Source organism: Octodon degus, unplaced genomic scaffold (genome assembly GCF_000260255.1).
Source record: "Octodon degus isolate 3935 unplaced genomic scaffold, OctDeg1.0 scaffold00215, whole genome shotgun sequence".
NCBI classification, from domain to species: Eukaryota; Metazoa; Chordata; class Mammalia; order Rodentia; family Octodontidae; genus Octodon; species Octodon degus.
The window spans coordinates 2,413,959-2,437,775 of record NW_004524791.1 but is presented as its reverse complement, the minus strand read 5'-3'; the positions used below and the strand labels follow the sequence as shown (position 1 = coordinate 2,437,775).

At 59.6% G+C, this 23,817-nt stretch overlaps 2 protein-coding genes across 3 annotated transcripts in view; one reads left to right on the top strand and one right to left on the bottom strand.

Moving 5' to 3' along the window:
- The window catches only part of LOC101580991 (bile salt sulfotransferase), an 18,983-nt gene extending 15,178 nt beyond the window's left edge, over nt 1-3,805 (bottom strand). Inside the window, 2 exon segments of the mRNA XM_023705207.1 lie at nt 3,359-3,502; nt 3,790-3,805. Of these exon segments, the coding sequence (XP_023560975.1) occupies nt 3,359-3,502; nt 3,790-3,805 (160 nt within the window).
- A 14,908-nt stretch (nt 3,806-18,713) lies between these two features.
- On the top strand, nt 18,714-23,769 carry Dpep1 (dipeptidase 1). 2 transcript variants are annotated; one of them, XM_004645024.2, is made up of 11 exons: nt 18,714-18,775; nt 19,267-19,436; nt 21,691-21,820; nt 21,930-22,062; nt 22,150-22,300; nt 22,405-22,474; nt 22,651-22,827; nt 22,907-22,991; nt 23,078-23,153; nt 23,246-23,381; nt 23,450-23,769. In XM_004645024.2, exons 2-11 carry the CDS (start codon nt 19,333-19,335, stop codon nt 23,606-23,608), a joined length of 1,221 nt encoding a protein of 406 aa, XP_004645081.1. In that variant the 5' UTR covers nt 18,714-18,775; nt 19,267-19,332; the 3' UTR covers nt 23,609-23,769. The 2 variants fall into 2 exon arrangements, with proteins under 2 accessions (XP_004645081.1, XP_023560969.1); XM_023705201.1 differs by having other exon boundaries at nt 18,718-18,775; nt 19,264-19,436.
- Nucleotides 23,770-23,817: the final 48 nt, after the last annotated feature.

Below are 23,817 nucleotides of genomic sequence, written 5' to 3'. Positions count from 1 at the left end.
GCGGGAGGCGGGAGGCACGGGAGCGGGAGGCACGGGAGCGGGAGGCGGGAGGCACGGGAGGCGGGAGGCGGGAGCGGGAGGCGCGGGAGGCACGGGAGGCGGGAGGCACGGGAGCGGGAGGCACGGGAGCGGGAGGCGGGAGGCGGGAGGCGCGAGGCGGGAGCGGGAGGTGGGAGACCCCCTGCGGGAGCCGCGCCGAGGCTCCGCCGCCGCGCTGTCTGTGCATCTCCACCCCTGGCGGCGAGCTCCCCCGAGAGGGAGGCGCAGGGCGCTGCGGCGGGCCCTTGCGGGCCCCCTGGCCACGCACTGAGCACGCGACAAGGCGCACACACAGGAACGGGAGTGCCCAGCAGCTCGGAGCGGTGCCTGCTTGGGCCTCCGCCTGGAAGTGCTGGGCGGCTGGGAAGGCAGGCAGGCGGCCGCACACATCCTCTCGGCCCACGAGGCGGCTGCGCACCAGAGGCCTGGACCGACAGGGCTCACGGGCTGTGTCCTGGCGCCCCAGGCTCCTCATTCTCCCTGGGATTTCCGTGCCCATGGCCACTTCCTTTCTCTGCCACCTGCTTCTGCTCTCAAGGGTCTGTGACCCTGGCCCCCCGCATCTCTCCTGTGAGCACCTGGGCGCCCAGTAATCCACAGCAAAGCCAACTTCCAGGTGATCACCGCTGCCAGGCCTTGTGCCACGTGAGGCCACATCCCTCTAGGCCATCATTAGGCCAGCAGCGTGGGAGGGTCCGGCACCCCCAAGCAGCTCCCTTCCTGGGGTCACCTCTGCAGAGGTCAGGGACATGACCAAGCAGTTCCTTTCCTGGTGGGTGAGCGGCTTGCTCAACCCATGCGTCTCCGGAGGATGAGTGGGGCAGAGCCCTGCTTCTGCTGATCAGTCCCAGCTGTAGGGGACTGGACCAGGGCCAAGGGGACAGGGGCAGGCACAGACAGACACCCAGCCGCACTCCCCTGGGAGGGAGACAGAAGAAAGGCGGCCTGGGCTGCCCCATCCTGGCTGGCAGAGACCCCAGCACCAAGCACGGGGGCTGGTAACACAGTGACACAACCCCGCCATCTCCCTAGAGGCAGCTCTGAATAAACCTATTCTCCTTGTCAAGAAAGTGTGTGTGTGGGGGGGTTTCTGTGCCCCTAGGACTTGTCTCTCTTCCCACAGGGCTGGTGACGATCAGCTCCTCTCTCATCAGGGCCAGGCCAGGCCTCTAGCGCAGGAGAGGCGGGGCCACAGGGTGAGGGAGGCAGAGGCAGGCGGGCCTGCAGCCTCTGCGCCCTGATACAGGAGACAGGATGCCGCAAGCTGACTGGGGAAATAAGTGGGACCCCAGGAGAGCCCGAACGGTCCTCAGAACTCGCATGTGGGACTTCTCTCGGCTCCTGCAGGCTGCGGCCTGCATAGGAGGGCCCAGACGCTGGGAGGGGCCCTCTAGAAAAGTCTGCACTTTTATTTTTGCCTTTATCTTTTCCTCTCTGTTCAGGTCACGTTCACCCTACAGAGCTAGTTTTTCTCTTACCTCTTCACCCTGCACTTTTCTTTTTTTCTTTGAGACTATGTAGCCCAGGTTGGCTTTGAACTTGCAGCAATCCTCCTGCCTCAGCCTCCTAAGTGGTGGTATTATTGGTGTGTACCACCAGGCCTGGCTGAGCCCTTTTTTTTTTTCTTTCTTCTTTCTCTTCCTTCCTTCCTTCCTTCCTTCCTTCCTTCCTTCCTTCCTTCCTTCTCTCTCTCTCTCTCTCTCTCTCTCTCTCTCTCTCTCTGGGCGGGGCTAGCACAGCATATGTGGTACCCCAGATTTAACTGCAGTCCACTGTGCGTGCCAAAGCTCTTTGGACAGCTGAGCTATCTTGCAGGATGAGCCATTTCTTATTTATTTAGTGCAGGGTCTACAGGGTCCCACTATACAGATTGGACTCCTAGTGATTCTCCTATTTTTTTCAGCTGGGATTACAGGCACATGCCACCACGCCCAGCCTCAATTGCCATCACAGCGTGCCCCAGGGGTGGGGGCTACACAGCGCGCTGGGGATCAAATCCTGGTCCATGTGCTCCCTACGTCTGCCTAAGCAGGCACTTTAATCTGCTGAGCCATCTGGCCGCCCTTTTAGCCTTTTTTTTTTTTTTTTTTGTGGATTGAACTCAGGCCCTTGCGCTCGCCAGGCAAGCGCTTATTCCACTGAGCCAGCTCCCGGCCCCCCTTTTGAGCCATTTTAAAGGAACAACCTGATAGAAGTCCAGTCCCCACTGCCTGGTGGACTCACAGCGGTGCCCTGCCCTGGCCTGGCCTGGCAGGGGAGCACTGTTTATTTTTGTGTTGGGAATTGAACCCAGGGCCTTCCTGCTGAGCTCTCTTCCCACCCCTCTTTAAAATCTTTGGCTGGGTATAGTGGTGCACGCCTGTAACCCCAGCACTCAAGAAGCCAAGGCAGGAGGACTGCTGTGAATTCACAGTCAGTCTGGACTACAAAGTGAGTCTAAGACCAGTTAGAACTATGTGGTGAGATCGTGCCTCAAAAAACCAAAGCAACGAGATTTTCATTTCACACCGGGTCACGTAAGTCGGCGAGTGGTCCAGGCTGGGCCGCAGATCGTGGCTGCTCTGCCCTAGCCTGCCCAGTACCGGGATTATAGATGCACACTGGTATCACCACGCCTGCTCCTCGCTTACACTTGCTCACTCTCTGTTTTCTGCTTTTTTTCTCAGTCTTCAGGGAAGGCCCAGGGCCTTCACACTGACCTACATGCCACTATTTACTTATTCCTTTGAGACAGGGTCTGCTAAACTGCTCAGGCTTGAACTTGAACTTGAACCCCTCCTGCCTCAGCCTCCTGTGCAGCTGGGACGACGGGCCTATGCTACTCTGCCCAGCACCGCCTGCTGTCCAGGGTTGCTGCATGCCAGGGCTGGGCTGTTTCCAGAGCCACCACAGGTGCCAGCCTTCCCTCTCCCTGGCATGCTAGCCATAGCCCCACTGACTGGGCCTCCCCAGGTACCTGTCCTTCCTGGATGACCTCGCAGGCTCATCCCAGAGGAGGGGGCACAGTCCATGCAGGCACAGCTCCTGTCCTCAGACTGTCACAGTGGCGAGCGAGGAAGGCCATCTGTGTACAGGGCCTGAGCTCACATGGACACCCCTCCCAGGCCCTCAGTACCTTCCTGCAAACACAAAAGCCCGTGGCCACAGAGGTGCAGGGAGGCCGAGGGCCCAGTGTGAGGACCCGGGCCATGGCGGCCACGGGGCAGGGCACCAGGTTGGGGACGTTCATCTGACACAGCCAGGCTGCCTTTGGGGTTGGTTGGATTGCCTGGATCAGGCCAGGACAGGGAGGAGGGCCATGTGGGGCACCCACGCTCACCTTACTTGGGGAATGTCACCAGCAGGACGTCCGTGTCCCAGAACTGGAAGCTGCAGGCTGTGCGCAGGGACTCTTGGGTGTGCGTGAACCTGGGGAAGTGGGTGCCATTGAGGACCTCGAGGGTGGCCAACAGGAGACTGTCGCCTTACTAACTGGACTAGGAGTCAGGAGATGCTGTCCCTAAAGTTGACATGAGCCATGCTGGATGGCTTCTGGCCCCTGTCCTGGGAGCCCTTTGAAGGGAGTCTGGTCAGCCTTGCTGTGGCTGGGCCAGGGTGGCCCCACATCCCCCAGGGACTCTGAGTGGCCCGGATCCTCCCTGTGGTCCCAGGCATCACCCTGATGCGGGAGGTGTGTCGATGTCACGGCCCCCGAGGCCCAGCTACCAGGAGAAGCCCCCACTGCTGCTTGCCTGCAGTGGCCAGACGCACCCCTCAGCCTCCACATTGTGGGCGCAGAGCACTGATACACGGCCACACCTTGGGCAGCTCCCAGGAAAGTCCTCCCTGGAGCCTGGGACACCTTGGGCAGGCGCAGGCAGCGGGGCAGAGCTCTGAGCTGTGGCTCGGGACCAGGGCAGGCGTGAGCCAGCAGCACCAGCAGGCGGACAGGTAGAGCTGCCAGGGATGGTCAGGAGGAGGGGGCACCGCCTGTACCCTGCTCGGCAGCACAGAGAAGCCGGTTTCTTTGCAATGCAGTGACATATTTGTGGTGGCACCTCGCCCTGCACAGCTAGCCCGGACCCTCCTCCTCCTGCTCCCATCCCAGCCTCTTCCACTCCTGCCACCAAGTCCAAGTCCCTCAGCCACGGCCAGCGCCAGGCAGGGTTGAGTTTCCAAACAGTATTTGCAGACTCTGGGTCGAGTCTCCTACCCTCATCCTCCCGCAGCCAAGCCCTGCACCCAGTGGAGCGGGAGGAACCCCGCACCCTCGTGGTCAGGCAGGACTCCTCCAGTGGGTGACGATTGTGACTGTGGCTGAGGGAGACCAGGGCTGGGCCTGTCACATGTGAAACCCGCAGTCAACTTGAGCCAGGCTGGCCCACGAAGACTACCCTTCCTCCCGCCAAAACACCAGGCCCAAAGAGGAGAGGAAGGGCTGACTTTCAAAAGACCCTACCTATTCCCAGAAAAGCCATGAATGACTCTCCCGTTTAGTAGTCTCACCCCAGAACTGAGGCCTGGAGCCTGCCAGGCAGGGGCTCTCCCACTGAGTTGCACTCCAGCCCTTCAAACTTTTGCCCAGTGGGCTTTGAATTTGAAACTCTCCTGCCTCAGCCTCCCCTGTCTCATTATTCTGTGACTCACCAGTCTCCTTAGATGGATAAATTGATCTGAGCTGGGCTGTGGCTTTTCTTTCTCTTTTAGTGGTGGTGGGGACGGTTAGCACAAATCAAAACTCAGGACCTTGCGCTGCTGGGCAGGCACCGTACTGCTGAGCTATCTCCCTGGCCCCTTCTTTCTTTTCTTTCTTTCATTTTCTTTCTTTCTTTCTTTTTTTTTTTTTTTGAGACAGAGTCTCACTATGCAGTCCAGGCTGGTCTCAAACTCAGTACACATCCCTGGCTGGCCTCAAACTCATGATGACCTTCCTGTCTCAGCCTCTCGAGTGCTGGGAGCAGCACAGCTTCTCGTTTCTGTGGCCACTGTCCCACTTGGTCTTCTCTGCCTGAGGCTGCAAGGTGACTGGTGACCAGAGGCCACTGGTTTTGTGCTGCATCTTGGTATCAGCTTCTGAAAACTCCTAGTGCTATTCTGGCTAACACACAGCTAAGTATTATGCATGGTGACCTCTGATCCCCTTTAAATATTTAAACTTTCTAACAACTTCGACAAATTCCCAAAATAGGTTTCTTGCAACCCTTGGGTTGCAGAGGCAAGAAATGAGTGTGAGAATTACACAGGGAGACTCTTTCTCAAAAACAAACAAAACAAAACACTAAGTAAGGGGCAAGGGCACAATGCCTGCCTGGCGAGCACAAGGTCCTGAGTTTGAGTCCTGGAAAAAAAAAAAAAAAAACTAAATAAATAATAAACAAATAGGCTTCTTGACTTGACCTTAAATACAAACTGGTCTTGAAGTTTTCTAGCTGCTGGTGGAAAGCCTCAGGGAATCTGTGCTCTCATCTTGCTGCATGTAAACTGTTAAAGTTACTAAGTTTATATGAGATTAAATCCCAGGGAGCCAGATGTGGTGCTCACATTTCTGTCCCTGCACGCTGGGAGTTAGAGGCAGGAGGACTGTAATTTTGAGCCCAGCCTGGACAACACAGAAAATCAGTAAAACCTTGGCTCAAAATAAAAAATAACAGAGCCGGCGAGATAGCTCAGCAGACCAGAGCGCCTGCTTAGGCAAGTGCAGGAACCTCTGTTCAATCCCCGGCCCCACGTTCTGCACTAGCCGACCCCCAGGGTGGGCTGAGCCGGCCAGAGTCTGGACATAGCACATGCCTGTAATCCCAGCGCTGGGGAGGCTGAAAGCAGGAGGATCACCATGAGGCCAAACTGCATAGTGAGACCCTGTAACAACCAAATACATAAAAATATATAAATAAATACAAACAAAGGGCTGGGCACAGAGCTCAATGCCAGGGCCTGGGCTCCATCCCAGTACACAGGAAGATGGAGCTAGGTATAGAGGGCGAACTTCAGAACAGCATGGGTTGGTCAGGAGCACGCAGGCAAGGGAGCAGAGGGTGTCCCAGTGGGCAAGGCTCTAAGGGGGAGAGCAGGGGCTGCTACAGGCACCTGTGGACAGTGACCAGGCTGAGGCTGGGGCCACCCTGCCCCACAATGCCCTAAAGGTCACCCCTGTCACCAGCGGTCATTGATGAGTTCCTTTACCTTTATTATTTTCATTTACTGGTTTTGGTTAAGGCCAGACCCAAGTGACTTTTTTGATCTGTCAAAGTAAGCAGATCTGGCCTCCCCTGAGCCGCCGGTTCTTGTGGAGGTGACGGGTCAGTGGCCCAGAATGCCACCAAGGCCCTAGAAAGGCATGAGCGCCCAGAGGCATTTTCTCGTGAAATGGCACCAGTCCTAGTTCCAGGGCTTGACTTCCTTGTTTTGATTTTGTGGTGCCAGCGCTGGGATTAGGCTTGGAATGCCGCTGAGCCACACCCATCCCCTTTAATCTTATTGATCTATTGGTCCAGCTCAGTGCCAGGGACCCTCTGCGCCAGCCTGAGATTGCCTAAGCAGGTGCTCTAGACTGCTCAGCTATCTCGCCAGCCTCTTATCTCTGTCCTTTTGAGACACGACTTCACCATGCAGTTCAGGTTGGCCTTTGGTAGGTTCCGGCCTGAGTATAAACGGCTACATTATCCTGGTCCTGATCCAACATGGCTGAACCCCCAGAACACCAGCTTATCTTCCCCATGACCACTTCCTCCTTCCCTACTCCACCCCTGGATGCAGCATCCTCTCACCTTTCCCAAGTCACCAATACACCTAATAGCCTTTGAACTCACTTTGCAGCCCAGGCTGGCCTTGAGCTGGCAGTGGTCCTCCTGCCTCAGCCTCCTGAGTGCTTTGATTGCAGGCAGGTGCCCTTATGCCTGGATCTTTTTTTTTTTTTTTTTTTTTTTTTAATGGACTGCAGAAGATAGCTTGGCTGTCTAAGTGCCTGCCTGGCAAAGCACAAGACCCAAGTTCGATCCCCAGTACCGCATGCCATGCTAACCCCAAGTAATCCCAGCCCTCGGGAGGCTGAGACAGGAGGATCCCTATGAGTCCAAGCTGTGTAGTGAGACCCTGTACCAAATGAATTAATAAGTAAAAATCTAAAACATATTTTATCTTGAGACAGGGTCTCAGTGAGTTGCTAGGCTAGGCTCCAAAAAGCATATACTCCTCCTGCTCAGCCTTCTGCAGAGCTGGGGTCACAGGCACGCGGCACCGTACTTGCTTCCACTGGGTTATTTTTATAATAACCTCTCATTAGATTCCTGCCCATGGCCATGCAGCCATTTTTAGTCATTTTCATCCAGATAGCTGTTCTTTTACTTTGCTCGCTCCCTAAATGCTCTTTTGCTGTAGACCAGATTGCTCTGTGCTACACAGGCTGATCTTGAACTCCCGGGCTCAAGACATCCTCTGGCTGCAGCCTCCTTTGTAGCTGGAAAGGCCGCGCACACACACACACACACACACACACACACACTCCGTCCCCTGCCACTGCACCTTGCTGGTGAAGGTCTCTCAGCAGCAGCTGCAGGCCAGACTGCGAGACCTGGACAGGAGGCTGCTCTAGGGAGCCCAGGAGGGCGCCTGGCAGCTGGCTTCAGGGGCTTTGAGATCGCACCGCCGGACTGCGTAGCCTCCGGAGCCCAACTGGAAGGTCCAGGGGGTCAGGAGAGGGGTGGCAGGTGGAGCTGCACAAGGTCGACTCCAGCTGGGCAGACGGACACAGCACGATCACAACTTTCATGGGTTTTCCAAAACTGGCTCTCTGATGTCCTATTTTCTGCACATAAAAAGCCCTTTCCCTCTTTTTTTTTTTTTTAAGCTATCAGTGACTCGTAAAAATCTTGCAAATTATTCTTTTGTTAACCAGTTTGAGACTTTTATCTTTTCTCCTTGCCTGATATGCCCCCAAATTGAAAACTATTATCAAAAGCTCTTAAAACTCTTATCTCCATACCAGTATAGTTATTTACAGTTTCCATAAGCAACTGTCCTCCTTGGCTTTGATGACAATGTCATTTAAAAGTGAGACACAGCCACCCACACTGGCCCACGCCATTCGGGAGGCTACAGCAGCAGGATTGCTGGAGCCCGGGAGTTCAAGGCCAGGCCAGCCTGGACCACAGAGTGAGAACCCATTAAATAATGAGAGGGAGAGACCCACAAAGTCAGGTCTCACCACAGCGCTAAAGCTTGAGAGTCTGTCCTGAGAGTCGGCTGGCCCTGGCTCCCGCACACACCGACGCTGCAGGCTTCCTTCCCACCCTTCAGGTGCAGAAGCCTGGGTGTTTGGGAACCTGAGGAAGCCGCGGTCACTGAAGCCGTCTAGAGGGGAACTTCTGGTGTGCTCCTAGCCCCCTGCCTTCAAGGGCTCCCTGGAGTCCTTCTGCAGGGCTTCTTCCCTGCGGCGGCGCTCACATAATCTGGCCAATGCAGGGAGACCAAGCCCTTTCCAGGTCATCTTCCACTAACCTTCCACAAACCTGCCCAAGCACGTGGGGGCGGGGCACACGCACCTGGGGTCTCAACGCATATCAATCCGGACACTTCTGGGGCAGCTGGGGCGAGGGGGCTGGCTCCTTCAGGGTGGGGGCAGCGCAGCTGCAGCGGATCGATAGCCAGATAGCTGAGCTTGAGAGAACAGGGCAGGATGAGGGTAAGGGTGGGCGCAGACTCCGAGGGTAGGGTTCCCGGCCTAGGTGTGGGTGCCCTTCTTAGGGGAAGAGGGGCAGCGCGCGCGCCTTGCTAACGCCTCCCACTGGGAAGCCACGGCACCCCCTTCCTGAGATTTCTCTCCCGCCTCAGTCGCTTTCACCAGGTGCAGACGCCAGAGCTGGCCCAGGCGCCTCCTTGCTGGCCCGAGGCCCCTTGCGCAAGAGGCGGATCAGAGCCTCGCTCTGCAGACCTCCTCTGGCCGGGCCACAGTCCCTGCGGGCAGGAGGCGGAATTAGGACGGGGCAGGACTGGGGTCTCCTGTTGAAGCCGGCAGTGGTGGGGCAGGGACACTGGGTTCTGGGGGTCACACAGTGAGGGAGTCGGAAGGTGGCAGCACCTGCGGGCCACAGGAGGCCAGTGTGGGGGACCTGCGCGGCTCTGACCCCCAAGAGCGGAGCCCACCTGCTGCTTGTCCCTCTGCGAGCTGGCTCCAGTCGGTGCGGAACGGAGGACAGGCCCGAGGACACTGGCTCTAGCACGCTTCTCCTAGGACTTCTGATGGCGCCACAAGGGGGCCACAGCCCCGCAAGCAGGTAGAGGAAAGAGGGTCAGGGACTGAGCCGGTCCCCGGGAGCCGCCCCCACACAGGCGAGACGCAGAGCGGGCTCTGAAGCAGGCGGGGGTCCCCACCCGGGCTTGCGCCAGTGTTTCCGGGCTTGCGCTCGTATTCCACGCTGCGTGAACCGGGGTCCTGTACGGCGCGGAGCAGCAGGGTCGCCCTGCCCCTGCTGTGGTCACCTGCTCGCCCTGCCCCTGCTCCTCCAGGAGACCCCCCAGCTGCCCCCTGCGGGCCGCCCAGGGAAAGGCACGGCCTTCCAGTCCCGTGTCCCCGTCCCGGCGTGCCCGGGGATGCTGCCTGTTCTCAGTGTGCCAGGGAAGGCTCCAGCACTCACTTTCAGATTTCCCAAGAGAAAACAGTCCAAGGACCTCAAGCCCGAAGGCACAGGAGTCTAGCTCTCCCCCGTTCAGCCTCATTCGTTTTTACTTTTGCACATTTTTTGAGATCATGCCTGGGTGACACTCTGAGAAAGGGTTGCAACCTCCCAGAAGCCTCTGGTTGTCCTGGCCTGGTTCCCAGCTCGCGGAACTTTTCAGGACTTGTGCCCTAGTCATGGCCTAGACTGCGTGCCCTTTGATGCCTGGCTTCTTTCCCTCTTTTGTTGGTGACATCTGTCCCTGTTACACCAGCAATGGCCACCTGGTGATCTGTCACACACACCAGCATTTTTCCATTGTCATCATGACAGCAGTACTGAGATGGACTTGCTGTCAGTCCTGGACTGACTGTCGCTTCCCCAGAGTCCTGTGTAGGAATCATGATCCAAGGGTTGTGGCCATCAGAGGCAGGTCTTAGGGGGTTACGGGGTAGAGGCCCCCAAGTGGGATTAGTGTCCTTAGAGGGCACACCAAGACTTGCTGTCCACCATGGGAGGAGACAAGGAAAGGGCAGTGGTCAGCAGGCAGGAAGTGGGCGCTTCCTGCATGCCGCCCTGGGAGCAGGGGCAGGTGGGCGGAGGCAGGCGGTGCTTCGGGCCACGCCTCACGGCCACCAATGGCCCGGAAAGCCCCGTGCTCACAGCACAGGTATGGGACCCACCCTGGCCGAGGGGCCCTGCTGTGTGGGTGGAACACACTCTGGTTCTCAGCGACTTCGTTGTTTCCACCTTTCTTCTACTTTGTGTAGTGCTGGGACTGAGCGTGGGTGACGCCCCCAGCCTGTTCCACTTCCCAGCAATAAAGAATCGGTGCCGTAAACCTGCGTGTACGACTGTCAGCGTGGGCTTGCAACGGTCTCAGGCCCTTCTGCACTCTATGACTCAGTTAAAATGTGTAGCTAGCTGGGTGCTCAACAGGCTCAGGCAAGAGGGTCGCCTCGAGTTTGAGGCCATCCTGGGCTGCAGAGTGAGTTCAAGGTCGGCCTAACTACAAGACTCTGCTCAACAAGCAAAGTCAAATGTGTTATAAAAAGAACGAGGAAGACTTCCCCATTGCACCAGTCTAAGGTCTGACACTCACAACACTGAGTCACCAGGCAGCCACAGCCATGCCACCCCTCTGCCAGTCTGCCTTCCATCCCCCTCTGCCCACACACAAGACCCATCAGGGGCCAGGAGGAGAAGCAGGTGGCAGGGTGGGGTCACATCCATGAAGCTGTGGGTGCTGGGAGGGCTGGCTGTGGCCAGGCCAGCATCTCTATCAGGGTGAGGGGGCTTCGGGCCGGGGCTGATGGGCGTCCAGGAGCGTGGTGCCCAGGAGCAGCTGTCTGAGGAGGACAGGCATCCTGAGCAAAGCAGAAGCCAGGAGTCGGGGACGGATGTGCTGGGGAGGGGTCACCAGAGGTCACCCATGTTTCCCAAAGGAGACAGAACCAACTTCAGACCGTGTGGTTATCCTGGGAGTGGCTGCAAGAGAAGGCAAGGGAGGGAAGAGGCTGGGTGGTCCTGGGGTGTGGCAGGCATGCAGCTGTCCCCTCTCCACAGGGACCACTCCCTTCTGTGTCCAGTGCAGGGCACAGGCCCTTCTCTTGGCCCGTGGCCAGGCCTCAGTGCTAGCAGGCACATCTCCTGGGGTGCAGCTTCCACTAACTCAGACACAAAGGACCCTTTTCCAGCTCAGCCCCACTGCGCCCCATGAGGATCTTGTCTAGGGCCTGACCCCAAGTCAAGTAATGTTTGAAAGGTGCTTTTGGGAGGACCCCATCTTCCTCCGTTCCCACCCTGCCCTCCTTCCTGTCCTGGCCACTGAAGGATGGGTCCAGGTCCTCCCTGCACACAGAGAGCTGCCCAGGCCTCAGGCAGCCCCTTGGCCTGCACAGTGCTGTGGACACCGCGAAGACTGCCTGAGGCCCAAGGCCGCCATTGCTTACGCCATATGAAGCCACCTGGGCCTGGTGGGTGACCTAGAAGCCACACTCTGCCCCACTGGGTTCCACGAAGCCCTCGTTCCCCAGGTGTCACTGTGCCTCTGTTTACAGAGCTGGGAAACAGTAGGGTCTCTGTTCCTGGGGCCACGCCTGCTCCATCCTACCAGGCCCTGCTCAGCCCCTCATGTGTTATTGGGCTATGGCCACCAGAGGGCAGCAGGCACAGGGCCTGCTTGGGCCCAGGCCTCTGGGGTCCAACTCTATTCCCCCCAAACCCCTGCCCCACTCCAACCCAGATCGTCTGGGTGCGGGCTCTGCCCCACAGCCCAGCCCCAAAGGTCCTTCCCTGGACCTTGTATCCGGAGGAATCTGCTGACCAAGACCAAGCCAGATGCCAGTGAGATAAGGTGGCCTTGGAGGGCTGGCCCCACCCAGGCGGAGGCGCCATCCCCCCGGCTGCCATGTCCACATCCTGTCTTTGGGTGACTGGAGGATTGTGTCCCTGGAACTGACCTATGGGTACCACGTCGGCTGGGCGTTGGCAAGGTCACTAGAGGAGACTGCATGACCATAGGAGCCTGGTCCTGCTCTGTGGCTCTGGCCATGGCAGCCAGCAGGAGGGGCCCAGAGCCTTGAGGACTCCAGCCTGGGGGACAACTGCCTCCCCCACCTCCCAGCCTGCCTCAGCTCTGGCTTTGTGACCCCAAAACCCAGCCCAGCCATGGGGACATCAGCCAGTTGCTGGGTGGGCGTGGAAAGGCTGAGCCTGCGCTTTAGTCCTGTACCCCATAACTCACTCTGAGCTGGCTAGACAGTCAGACCTGGGGGTGGGCGGCTCTGGCAGTGAGCCTGGAGTGGGCGGGGGCAGCCTAGGAAGCCCGGGGTGTGGGACCCTGAGTTCCGGAATGCTGGGATAGACGCCAAGGTCTTGTAGCTCTGAGAGGCTCAGGCTGCTGGCCCCTGAAGGCAACTCACCATCCACACTGACAGGCCCCGAGCAGGACCACGCTTGTGCTGCCTCTGCACTGGCACCGAGACCCCAGGCACATTTACAGCGTGCCCCTGTTCTCTCCTTGTCCTTCAGTTTCCCCAAGAGAGGTGAGGACCTCAAGATGGCTTGTGGGCTGGGGAGATAGCACACTAGACCAGGGAGTAAGTTCAGCGGCGTAAGTGCCTGCCTGGCAAGCGCAGGTCCTGAGTTCGGTCTCTGGTATCACACATACACACAAAGATGGCTTGCAAGGCCTAGCAGGGCAAAACCAGCTTTGTCACCCTTGCCCCTCCATGCACCTGGTTCCCATGGCCAGTGTCTCCAGAGAGCCTGGAGCCCACCTACACCGCATACCCGCTTAGGGTTGAGTCTCCTTGCAGCCCTCTCTCCTCTCCCAGAGGCCCCAGCTCCCCCCAGGCCTCAGCTGTCCTCGGTTCCACCCTGGCGCCAGAGCCTCCCTGACTCCATCTTTCAGGAGAGATGCACTCCGCAGGACAGCAGTCCTCTGTGAGGCCACAAGGCCCCTGACCTCCTCCTGAGGCCTCCCCAGAGCGCAAGCTGGGGACTGAGATTTCACCCAGCAGGCCCCTGGGGTCCCGTGGCAGTGGGCGTCCCAGCCCTGCCTGGCCTCCTGCAGGTGCACCGTCTCACCAGCCCCCACATGCACAGGGTCTCTGCCAGGCTCCTGGCTCCCCACATACTGCATGGCTTGTCCTGTCTGAACCTCTCAGCACCTCACCTTGTGGCCAGGTGAATTCTAGCCTGCCTAGCCCCGCACCCTGCTGTGACCCTCTGAGATCCAGGGTCTGAATTCTTCCTGGCACCCCTTGACCAGGGGGCCCCTCCCCATGTAAAGATGTCCCACCGCCAGCTCCCTAAGCAGGGCAGGGTCAGCTTCAGACTGGGACAGCAGGCCCAGTGGGAGCTGGATCTGCCCTTCCTGGGTGAAACCAGGACAGGGTGCACCCTCCCCTGCAACCCCGTGTCTGGGGACCCCTGGGGAGACACCCTGGGCCACAGCTTCCTGCGGTTTTGAAAGTCCTGCCAGAGGACATTCCAATCGAGATCTGTCTGACCTCCTGGTCACTGGAAATGGGGGGAACAGCCCTCCCTGGTTTCAGATAAAGAAATGAAGACCCCAGTTCCTGGGCCGGGTCAGATCCGCACATCACCAGGCTGGGGAGAAGGTGTCCCGACTCCAGAGCACAGGTAGACCAAGGGCCGTGGGAGCTGCTGAGGGTTGGCAGCAGGAGACACAGGCAGACTGGAATCTTTGTCCGGCCCCCCCGACACCTTCCAACCCCTGGCATTCCATGCCACACCAAGGCCACCGCCTGCCTGGGACAGACCCAGGTCACCCCGTCTCTGAAGCGCAGCCCCAGCACTGGAGGCATAGTGTGGGAGGGCCCCACCAGAAGTGGCCTGGGGCCCTGCGGACACGTGTGAAGCATTAACTCCATCTGGGCTGCCTAGCATGCTGAGGGCCTGAGGTTGCTCTCCCAGAGGTGGCTCTTGGTGTCTGGAGAACGGGGGAGGGCCAGTCTCCCCAGCCTGGAGGGGAACCTTTCTCAGCACCAACCTGGAGTGGTGAGTGGGGTGCATGGCTGGGAGGTGCACAACCACTGCCCCCCATGGGTGGAACCTTATTCACCTCCTGTGTGCCCTGGGTACCCTCAGGCGCAGGAATGGAAGGAAGGGGTGCTGGCTCCAGGAGGGAGTCTGGGGTGGTGGGGCAGGGCAGTGGTAGAGTCTCGGGGACATAGCACTGGAGGATGCATACGGGGAGCCCTGGAGGAGCCGGTGGGATCTAAGCTGCCATTCTGGGGTGGGGGCTCTGATGGGGGACTGGGGGGCTAGAGGCGACCTTCAAGGTGACACCAAGGGTACAGCTTGGGGGTGCTCGGGAGGGTTTCAGCTATAGGTCTGGAGAGCTGTGGGTCTGTAGCAGGAAGAAAGTCAAGTGCTAGGATGTTGGAGCCACCAGGTCCTGCCGGGACAAGGAAGGAGGGATGAAGGGGGCTGGCATGGAGGCTTCTGGGCTGGGGGCCCCAGGGGTCAGGATCCATGGGCCAGAATGGAGCGGAGGGGGTCTCGGCACCTACATGCATCTGCCCACTGGCTTCCCATGCTGGCTGCGGGTTCCTCTTGCTTACAGCAGGCTTGGAGCAGGCAGGCTCCTCCTCAGGAGGTGACAGCAGAGCAGGAGGGAAGAACACCCTGAGACAGGCATGGCCATGGCTTCGTCCCTGTGGGAGGCAGTCAGGCCCCCAGAACCCTCCACAATCATCCTCCCTGGGCTGAGGACCCCACCCCATGCTCAGGTGGTGGGGACACTGTTGCAGAAATGACACAGGTGTCTCTGGCAGCGAGGGTGCATGTGCATCCCAAGGCCACCCTGCTTTACAGAGAAAAGAGCAGAGTCACAGGGCTGGGCAGGGCCAGAGCTTTGTGAAGAACTTGAATCCCAAACCCCAAAGCTTAACAGCCCTGCGGTATTGTGAGCCAGGAGCTTACTGGGCATCAGGGACCTCAGCAAAGATCCTGGGGTATACTGGGGTCACTGGAGACTACCCAGCATCCCTGGGCTGCGCCAGCCACACCGAATGGCTAGGCTCCCTCCCAGCAGGGCAGCTGCATATCCTAGGGACAGCAGGAGACCAATGTCACTGACAACCTGCCACTGCCTGCTGTGGGTCTCCCAACTCCCCCAGCTCTGGCAGGAGCAATGTCAGGGTGGCAGAACAGGGAGGTGTGCGGGTGATGGCCACAGGCAGCTGTTCATCAGCAGGAAAGACCGCCGGCCCCACCAGAAGCCCAGCTCAGGCGTCTGGCTTTGAGCATGCATGCTTCTGGCCCACTTGCACCTCTTGCTGCCCTATTGACAGTGGTGGCTTCCCCAGCGGCCCAAGTCACAGAACACTCCGTTCCACTGGGCCCTGGCTCCTCCCCAGGGTCCTCATCATGACAGCAGAGGAAGAACCATGTCACGCAAGGGCGTGATGATGCCAAAAACGGTCTGTGTGTGACACCCAGAGCCAAGGGAAGAAGAAGCAATTAAAGCAGAGTCCTGCTGGGAGCAGTGGCTCCCACCTGCACCTGCAACGCTCAGGAGACTGAGGCGGGATGATCGAAAGTTCAAACCTAGCCTGGGTAGTTTACCAATGTATCTGTCTCAAGATGCAAGTGAAAGGTTGGGGATGTAGCTAAGTGCAGAGGCCCTGGGTTCAATCCCCAGCATCTCTCTCTCTCTCTCTCACACACACACACACACACACACCCCTCAGTGACACAGTGAAGGGTCGTCAGCAGGCTGAGATTTCAGAGCTGTAATGGAGGAGCTCCTGATGGGGGAGGACAGCCATGAGGAGGTTCCCAGGGGACCGTGCAGGTGTCTCCCCAACCCTGCAAAACATAACACTCAGCTTGGACACAGGCAAGGTGGGCATTGTGGACCGAGGGCTACATCATGGTTAGCTGGCACAGGACTCTCGAAGGCCCCAGCAGGGAAGCAACGTCTGGGTGCTGGGGTGCCAGGGGTCTTCAGGACCGGGAAGGCTGCTGGACGCCCAGGAGCCCCTCAAACATCATCTGCGCTGAGCACAGCCCACTGAGGCAGGCAGCCTGAGCCCCCACACACAGGGGCTTCGGCGTGCAGGACAGGCGTGAAGCTGCCAGGCAAAGCTGTGAATGCAACAAACGGTTCAGCCAGACAGGAAAAGGAGGCTGGAGCAGACACAGGAGCCCAGAGAACACAAGAAGCTGCCGTGCCTGCCATCTCTCAGATGTGGCTTCCAGGACTGGATCAGGTCGTGAGGGGAAGGCGGACAGCAAAAGTCGTTCCTGCGAGCCTGGCCCCAGAGTTCCAGAGAGAAACGTGGTATAAAAATGCTGGAGACGACATGGGCGCATCTTGCTGTACACAGAGTAAAAACACAAGAAAGCCTGGCACAGACGAGAAAAGTGTAGATGGAGGCCAGGCGGGATGGGGACAAGAGCAAGTGGGAGACAGGGAAGCGGAGGGCATGCGCAGATGTGTCCCCGACCCCCGGCCAGAGCCTGACCACGGGGTCAGGTGTGGAAGTCTGCAGTCACTGCATGCTGGGAAACTGCAGAACTGCAAGGACGAGGAGGTGATTCGAGCTGGGGAGAGAAGTACACGGGGTGGGGGCACTGATGGAGCCCACGAGACAGACTTTGGAGCCTGGGCTTGGGGTGCATGGCTTTCGACTCAAAACTGCACATCAGCAGAACCGGGGAGCCGTGCAAGAGCAGAGGTTTCTCATACAGACAGCAAGGACTCAGCTGGGGTGCTTCAGGGATCTGTGCGGGCAAAACAGGACTGCAGGACAAAGTGCACCCTCAGCCAGGAGGATGGGGAGAGGGCGGTGGCTGCGGAGTGAACATCAGGCTGGAAGATGTGGCTGGCACCGTGTGTGTGTGTGTGTGTGTGCTCACGCATGCGCACGCACATGCTTGGGGTGGCATCAGGAACTCAGGATGAGTAGCGGGACCCTTGGGAAGGAGCCCTCTTGGGCAAGGAAACAGCCTGGGCCTCCAGGAGTGCCCAAACAGCAGCCCCCTCCTCCATTTACGGGGAAGCAGGCACCATGGTGGGCTCTAGTGTCCAGACCGACAGTTGAGCCTGGGAAATGGGCCCCCTGGCCGACACAAGGTGGTAGCCCAACCGTGGGCGCAAAATCCCAGGGGCCACTCGGCCTCACTGTGCAGCCCTGCACTCGAGGCCAGCACAGCGAGTACTTCTGAGCCCAGGAAAGATGTAGCTGAAATCCACACGGGCAGGCTTATGGGCAGCGTCCTCACTCCTCCAGGGTTCTGCACTGCTGTCCAAAACCCTCTGCAGGCGCAGGCTGGGGCTGTGTGTCTGCCTCACCCTGGGCCCACCAGGACAGTTCCCTTTCTTGTCCACCTGAGGACAGCTATGCACCAAGAACACCACCTACCCATGGCGCTGGGCACAGACTGGAGGTGACAGAAGCCACAGAACAGAAGAGGGGTGGTCCCCAGCAAGCCTAGGGCTGCCCCGACCCGTGTCAGGGCACAGGCAAAGGAAAGGTCCAATAGTGCCCTTCTCCATATTTGAGAGTTTTATATTTTGTTCAGCATGGGTTGTTTCTGTATGAACTTAGGTTTAGATACACTCGCTGTGGGGCTGGGGTGCTTGCTTGTGCAGGCCTGGGGTTCCAATCCAAACCCCACAGAAAATAAACCAGCACGGGCCTGTGGGATGTGCGGAGGTGAGCCAGCGGGTGTCCTGGGCGGGCCTCGGGAGTGGGCTTCCAAGCTAACACACTACTCCGCAGGAATGATCCAAGAATCTTTAAACCATTAGACAACTCAAACAAAACTAAATTTGAATGCTGAAGGACCTCAATGTCTCAAAGACAGCTTGGCCCACCCTGGGAGAGCCAGGCAGCCCCCAAGTCCTCCTCACCCCAGGCGGGATGCAGTGTCTCTGGGAACATGGCCCAGGAGGGATGTCAAACACATGAGGCGTGGATCAGGTAGCCCAAGAGAAAATGAATTCAGAGAGTGTTATTGTTGTTTCTGAATGCATGTTAGGAATGAAAGATTTTTCTTTTTTTTAGACAGGGTTTTACTAAATTGCCCAGAGCAGCCTTGACTTTCCTGAGCTTGCCATCCTCCTGTCTCAGCCTCCCAAGGAGCTGGGATTACAAACATGCAGCATCTCTCCTAGCAGAAGTTAAGGATTTTGGCTATTGAGAGGAAGTGCAGGGTTAAATATGGCTGCTAGATCAGGAGGGAAATGCAGCGCGGAAATGCGACACAGGGCGAACACTCCAACTAGGGGAGTGGGGGAGAATAACTTGAAGAATGCAGCAGAACCAACTATAACCAGGTCCTGGCTTGAATTATCCCAGTTCCCAGAAGAAGCTGTCTGACAGGCGGGCAACTGTATGCTCTTTAAAAAAAACTTAAGAACCCAGACAGCAAAAGGACAAGAACAAAGAGTAGAAATAAACAGGAAAGAATGCCGTGGGCCCACGTGCAGGAAGGACAGCGGCCTCCACCCACCACCAAGCCTCAAAACCTCCAAGCCTGGGCCTGAGCCTGGGAGACACACAGTGGGTGCCGTGAGAGTGTGGCGGGCGGCCCACGCGGTGGATGCTGGCTCAGGGCCGAGGGTGTGCGGGGCCTGGCGGGCACCGGGCACTGGGCAAGGGCGGTCCCGTGGTGCCTTCAGTACAGGTCCCAGTGCAGCCTGGAAGGAGTGCAGGAAGGCACAGTACCAGCCCCCTCCACCCGGCAGAAGGGACGCGCAGAGCCACAGGGAAACTGAGGCCCAGAGGCCAGGGAACAGCGCCTGGTGGCCGCGCAGGCTGTGATCCCCCTGGAGCACCAGGGCCTCCCAACCCAGCCATCTCTGTTCCTGCAGAGCTCCAGGGCTGGGCAGAGCCAGGCTAGGCCATATCCAGCACAGGCTGACCCACCCTGCGCAGTGGCTCCCCAGGCTCCACCCGCTGTGCCCCTGCCTAGCCTGCCAGGGACACCCAGCCCTCGGGTGGCAGCCCTGCCCAGCCTGGGAGCAACCCACTGGTTACTTGTTAACATGAGGGCTATAAACAGGGCTCCAGGGGCCACCTCTGGACCAAAGGCCTCCTTCCTCCCTCAGCAGGGCGACTGACTCCTCATTCGCACATCCTCTGCCTCGGGCCAGGCGTCCAGCAGACCCCACCGCGTCATGTGGGCCGGCTGGTGGCTCTGGGCCCTGGTGGCTGCGTGCGCTGGGCAAACATATCGCCAGAAGGCAGAGACCATCATGCAGACAACGCCTGTCATTGACGGGTGAGTGGTGTGGGGCGGGGGGCTCTCCCGGGGCACCCTGGCCGCTTCCTGAGGCCTCTGGTGTCGGGCAGGGCTGTGGAGAAGGGGCTGGGGCAGCGTGGCCAGACCCCAGCTCCCTGTGCCCACCTCTCAGAGCCGCACCCCAAACTTCCTTCCCTGATAGCTGCAGGCAAAGGCGGCTTCCCTGTAGCCCGGGGGTCCCCCGGCTCTGCCCCCCTCCCTCTTGGGGTCTGTAGTGCCCCTAGCTGCCTCGAGCCACCTCAGATGCTTAGCTTCTTCTCCCAGCCCTGAAATCTGTCCCCCAGTGGTCACCTGCACCCCACATGGGCCCCTCTGGATGGCCCCACAGCCATCACCCTCTCCCTGCCTGCAATGGGGACCCTCATACCTGGCCCTCCTGCTCGGGGGACTATGCCACTTGTACCCCACCTTAGGTGCAGCGAGCCAGGACTCTGCACGCATCAGGCCCTGGGTAGGCAGGGCACTAAGGGCGCCGGGAGCTGTCGCTTGGCAGGAACCACCCCACAGTGCGGAGGAACGGCCCTGTGAGGAGAACAAGGGCCCTCACACCTACCTGGGCCCGGGCTCCTCCAGCCTCCCTCTCCCCCAGCTTTCCCACCTCCTGCTGGTTGTGAGGGTCAGGACTCCTCAGAGGCCACACCCTGGCCCTCCCAGAGCCCGACTGCAGGGCTGGCCCCACAGCCCAGTGAGAAGCAATGCAAGAGTTGTTGTGGAGCAGGAAGGCTGGCAGAGGCTCCTTTCCAGCCTGTCTGTGGCTCAGTGGCTGCCAGGCCTCGGGCTTGCCACAGCTGCATTGGCTCCAGCTATCACGTTGCCACCCCAGCTGGCAAGCAGGACAGCCACGTGCCAAGCAGCATTTCTGGAACCACAGGGCAGAACTTAGGTACAAGGCCAAGAATTTCCTTCATTCTAGGTAACCAGGTGTCCTGCCCAAAATGTGGGGTTTGTTACCAAGGAAAAGATAATGGAAGCTGCCAGCAGCGCCCCACGCTGGCTGGCCTCTTCAGCCCTGCCGAGGTCACCAGCCAGGCTACACAGAGGAGGGTGGAGGGGCTTGGAGTGTCCCTGCCGTGGCAGGGGGCAGAGAATAGAGTGCAGCTTCTGCCCACCCCCGGAGCCCCATCTGTCCCTGGAGAGGACACCTGTGTGCCCCTTCCCAGGGCCCCACCCTGATGAGCACGGAGGCACCCTTGGGTGAAGCACGCCCAGGCTCCTCCCCACCACCCCTTCACCCAGCCACCATCTGCTCGCTGTGCAAATGCTCCTGGTCAGCCTGTGCCAAGCACGGGGCCAGGCGGAGCCATCCCTCATGGAATGCTGATCTCAGAGCTCCTGGACGGTGACCCTGCAGCAGGCGCCCTGGTGCCCAGGGACCCGGTCGAGCTGGGCTGAAGCTTGTGCCTCTTGACTAGGCTGGGCTGGGGCTGTGCCACCCCGGTGGGGCCATGAGGCGGACCCTGGAGATGGGTGGGCATGGCCCAAGAGAGCCACAACGTTGTCACAGCTCAACATCTGGAGTTGGGGGCCCAGGTGCAGCGGCATGCCTGGAGCCATGGGGCTGCCCCGTGCGTGCGTGCGCCTCGGTGTCGCCACAGAGGCGGCTGCTTGGGGATGTGCATACCACACCCCCTGCAAGTTGCCACAGCGTCCCTGTGCCACAGAGGGGAAACTGAGGAACATGGCACAAGGGGCTGAAGTCTGAGAGCAGCCACGGATGGGTAGCTGAGCCCAGCCACAGGGCCTCCCGGCCACCCGACGATGCCCACAGCTCACTGCCCGGGCCCAGGGCATCTTCAGCCTTCCTGGGAGGTGCCGTCAGCCTGAGCCTGCATTTCCCAGGAGCTCCTGGTGACACCTAGCCTCTGCCTCTGGCGTGCGGGGCCTACTGGCAGCTGGGGCAGCTGCTGGAGAGGGCTTGGCTGCCAGGTCCTTTCCAGGCCAAGGATTCTCAGGAAGCTGCGTGCAGGGCTCTTCCCTCTGGGTGGGCAGTGGCCGCAGGGTGGTGTGCCCCACATTCCCAGCACCTGCAAGGGGTCCCTGCAGGGGTTCATCTAGATGAGCTCACTTGCTTCCTCCACCTCTGGGCAACTATGAGGGGAGCAGGTGCTCCCCCAGGAATCCTAGCCACCCCAGATGAGGTTACCAGCCAGGGGTGGGGCACAGTGGGTGTATAACACGCAGGTGTGGGGGGACAGGACAGCCCACACCCCACACTGGGTACCTGTGCCCCCAGGCACAATGACCTGCCCTGGCAGCTCCTGAAAATGTTCAACAACCAGCTGCACACGGGGGCTGACCTGAACACCCTGGCTGGCACGCACACCAACATCGCGAAGCTCAGGGCCGGCCTCGTGGGCGCTCAGGTATCCACGTTCCCTGTTGGGCACCACTTGTCCCAAGACTTGCCTCTGCCTGGGACACAGGGCTATGTGGGGGCTTGGCCCTCAGCTCCTGATGCTCTCCTATCCCCAGTTCTGGTCTGCGTATGTTCCCTGTGACACTCAGAACAAAGACGCTGTGAAGAGGACGCTGGAGCAGATTGATGTCATCCACCGCATGTGTCAGGCATACCCCGAGACCTTCATGTGTGTCACCAGCAGCACAGGTGGGGCCCTGGCTGGCTTGGACAGGGGTGGTGGTGTGGCATGGTGGGGATCTGGCCCCCTGGATGCCATGCCCTCCTCCCCTGCAGAAATCGAGCAGGCCTTCAAGGAGGGCAAGGTGGCCAGCCTGGTGGGAGTGGAGGGCGGCCACTCCATTGACAGCAGCCTGGGCGTCCTGCGGGCATTGTACCACCTGGGGATGCGCTACATGACCCTCACCCACAGCTGCAACACGCCCTGGTGTGTATGGGGAGCCCACACTCCCACGCCGCTCCCCAGGCACCTTCCTCTCACCCAGTGGGCCTGGGGCAGAGACCACTCACTCCACGTTCTCTATTCTACAGGGCTGACAACTGGCTGGTAGACACTGGGGAGGATGAGGCTGAGAGCCAGGGGCTTTCAGAGTTTGGGAAGGTGAGGGGGGCTGAGACCCCGGAAAGAAGGGGAACAAGTGCTGGGGAGCTGCCAGGCCTGTCCAGGGCTGCACTCACAGGCCTGCTGGTGTCCAATGCTGAGCCCCAAGTGGCCCCCAGTATTTACCTGCTGGCCCAGTTTCCCCGTGTCTTAACCCAGCCCTGTCACCACCATAGCGCGTGGTGAGGGAGATGAACCGCCTGGGCGTCATGATCGACTTGGCCCACGTGTCGGTGGCCACCATGAAGGCTGCCCTGCAGGTATCCTCAGCTCCCGTCATCTTCAGCCACTCATCAGCCTACCACCTGTGTGCCCACAAGCGGAACGTGCCCGATGACGTGCTCCAGCTAGTGGTGAGGCCAGCAGGGGGGCTGAGGGGAGGTGCTGCCCCTGGGGATCCCGGCCAACACTCAGCACCCCTCTCCTGAGCAGAATGCCACACGCAGCTTGGTGATGGTGAACTTTTACAGTGACTACGTGTCCTGCTCGAAGCAGGCCACACTGTCTCAGGTGGCTGGTAGGTGGGGGCACCCAGGGGTGTGGGGGCACCCAGGGGTGGGGGGGCAGGCCCTACCAGGGACCTCACAAACCGTGATCTCCTAGACCACCTGGACTACATCAAGAAGGTGGCCGGAGCTCAAGCAGTGGGCTTTGGTGGAGACTACGACGGGGTAACCAGGTAAGGGTCCCAGCTAGGGAGGGAAGGGCACCCTAGCTCTGGCCTCCGTGCTCCTGGCCAGTGGGCCCTCCAGAGCCCTGCTCGCTTGCCAGGCTGCCCGAGGGGCTTGAGGACGTCTCCAAGTACCCAGACCTGGTGGCCGAGCTGCTCCGGAGGAACTGGACTGAGGAGGAGGTCAAGGGAGTGCTGGCAGAAAACCTGCTGAGGGTCTTCAGGGAGGTGGAGCAGGTGAGCACGGCTGCCCGCGCCCAGGCCCGCCGGTGGGGCGCTCCCTCACCCTGTCTATCCACTCCCAGGTGAAAAACCTCTCTCGCTTCCCTGAGGAAGAGCCCATCCCTCAGAACATGCTGGGCGGCTCCTGCAGGACACAGTACGGCTACTCAGGGGCCCCTGGCCGCTTCCCCGGGCCAGGGGCCCTCCTGGCCTCCCTTCTCCTCAGCTGGCATCTTCTGTGATACCCAGGCGTCAGCAGCCGCCACGACCCCAGGAGTGCAGAGGAGGGGGCTATGTGGGCGAGGAGCTGGGTCCCAGGAACCTGCACCCACACAGGTGCGGCTCCCCAGAAGGGGCCTGGTGCCTGCAGTGTTCCCAATAAAGCCATGGCCCCTCCACCTCTGAGCTGCGTCCTGAGTACCCTAGCCCTGGAGGGTGGACTTAGGGAGGG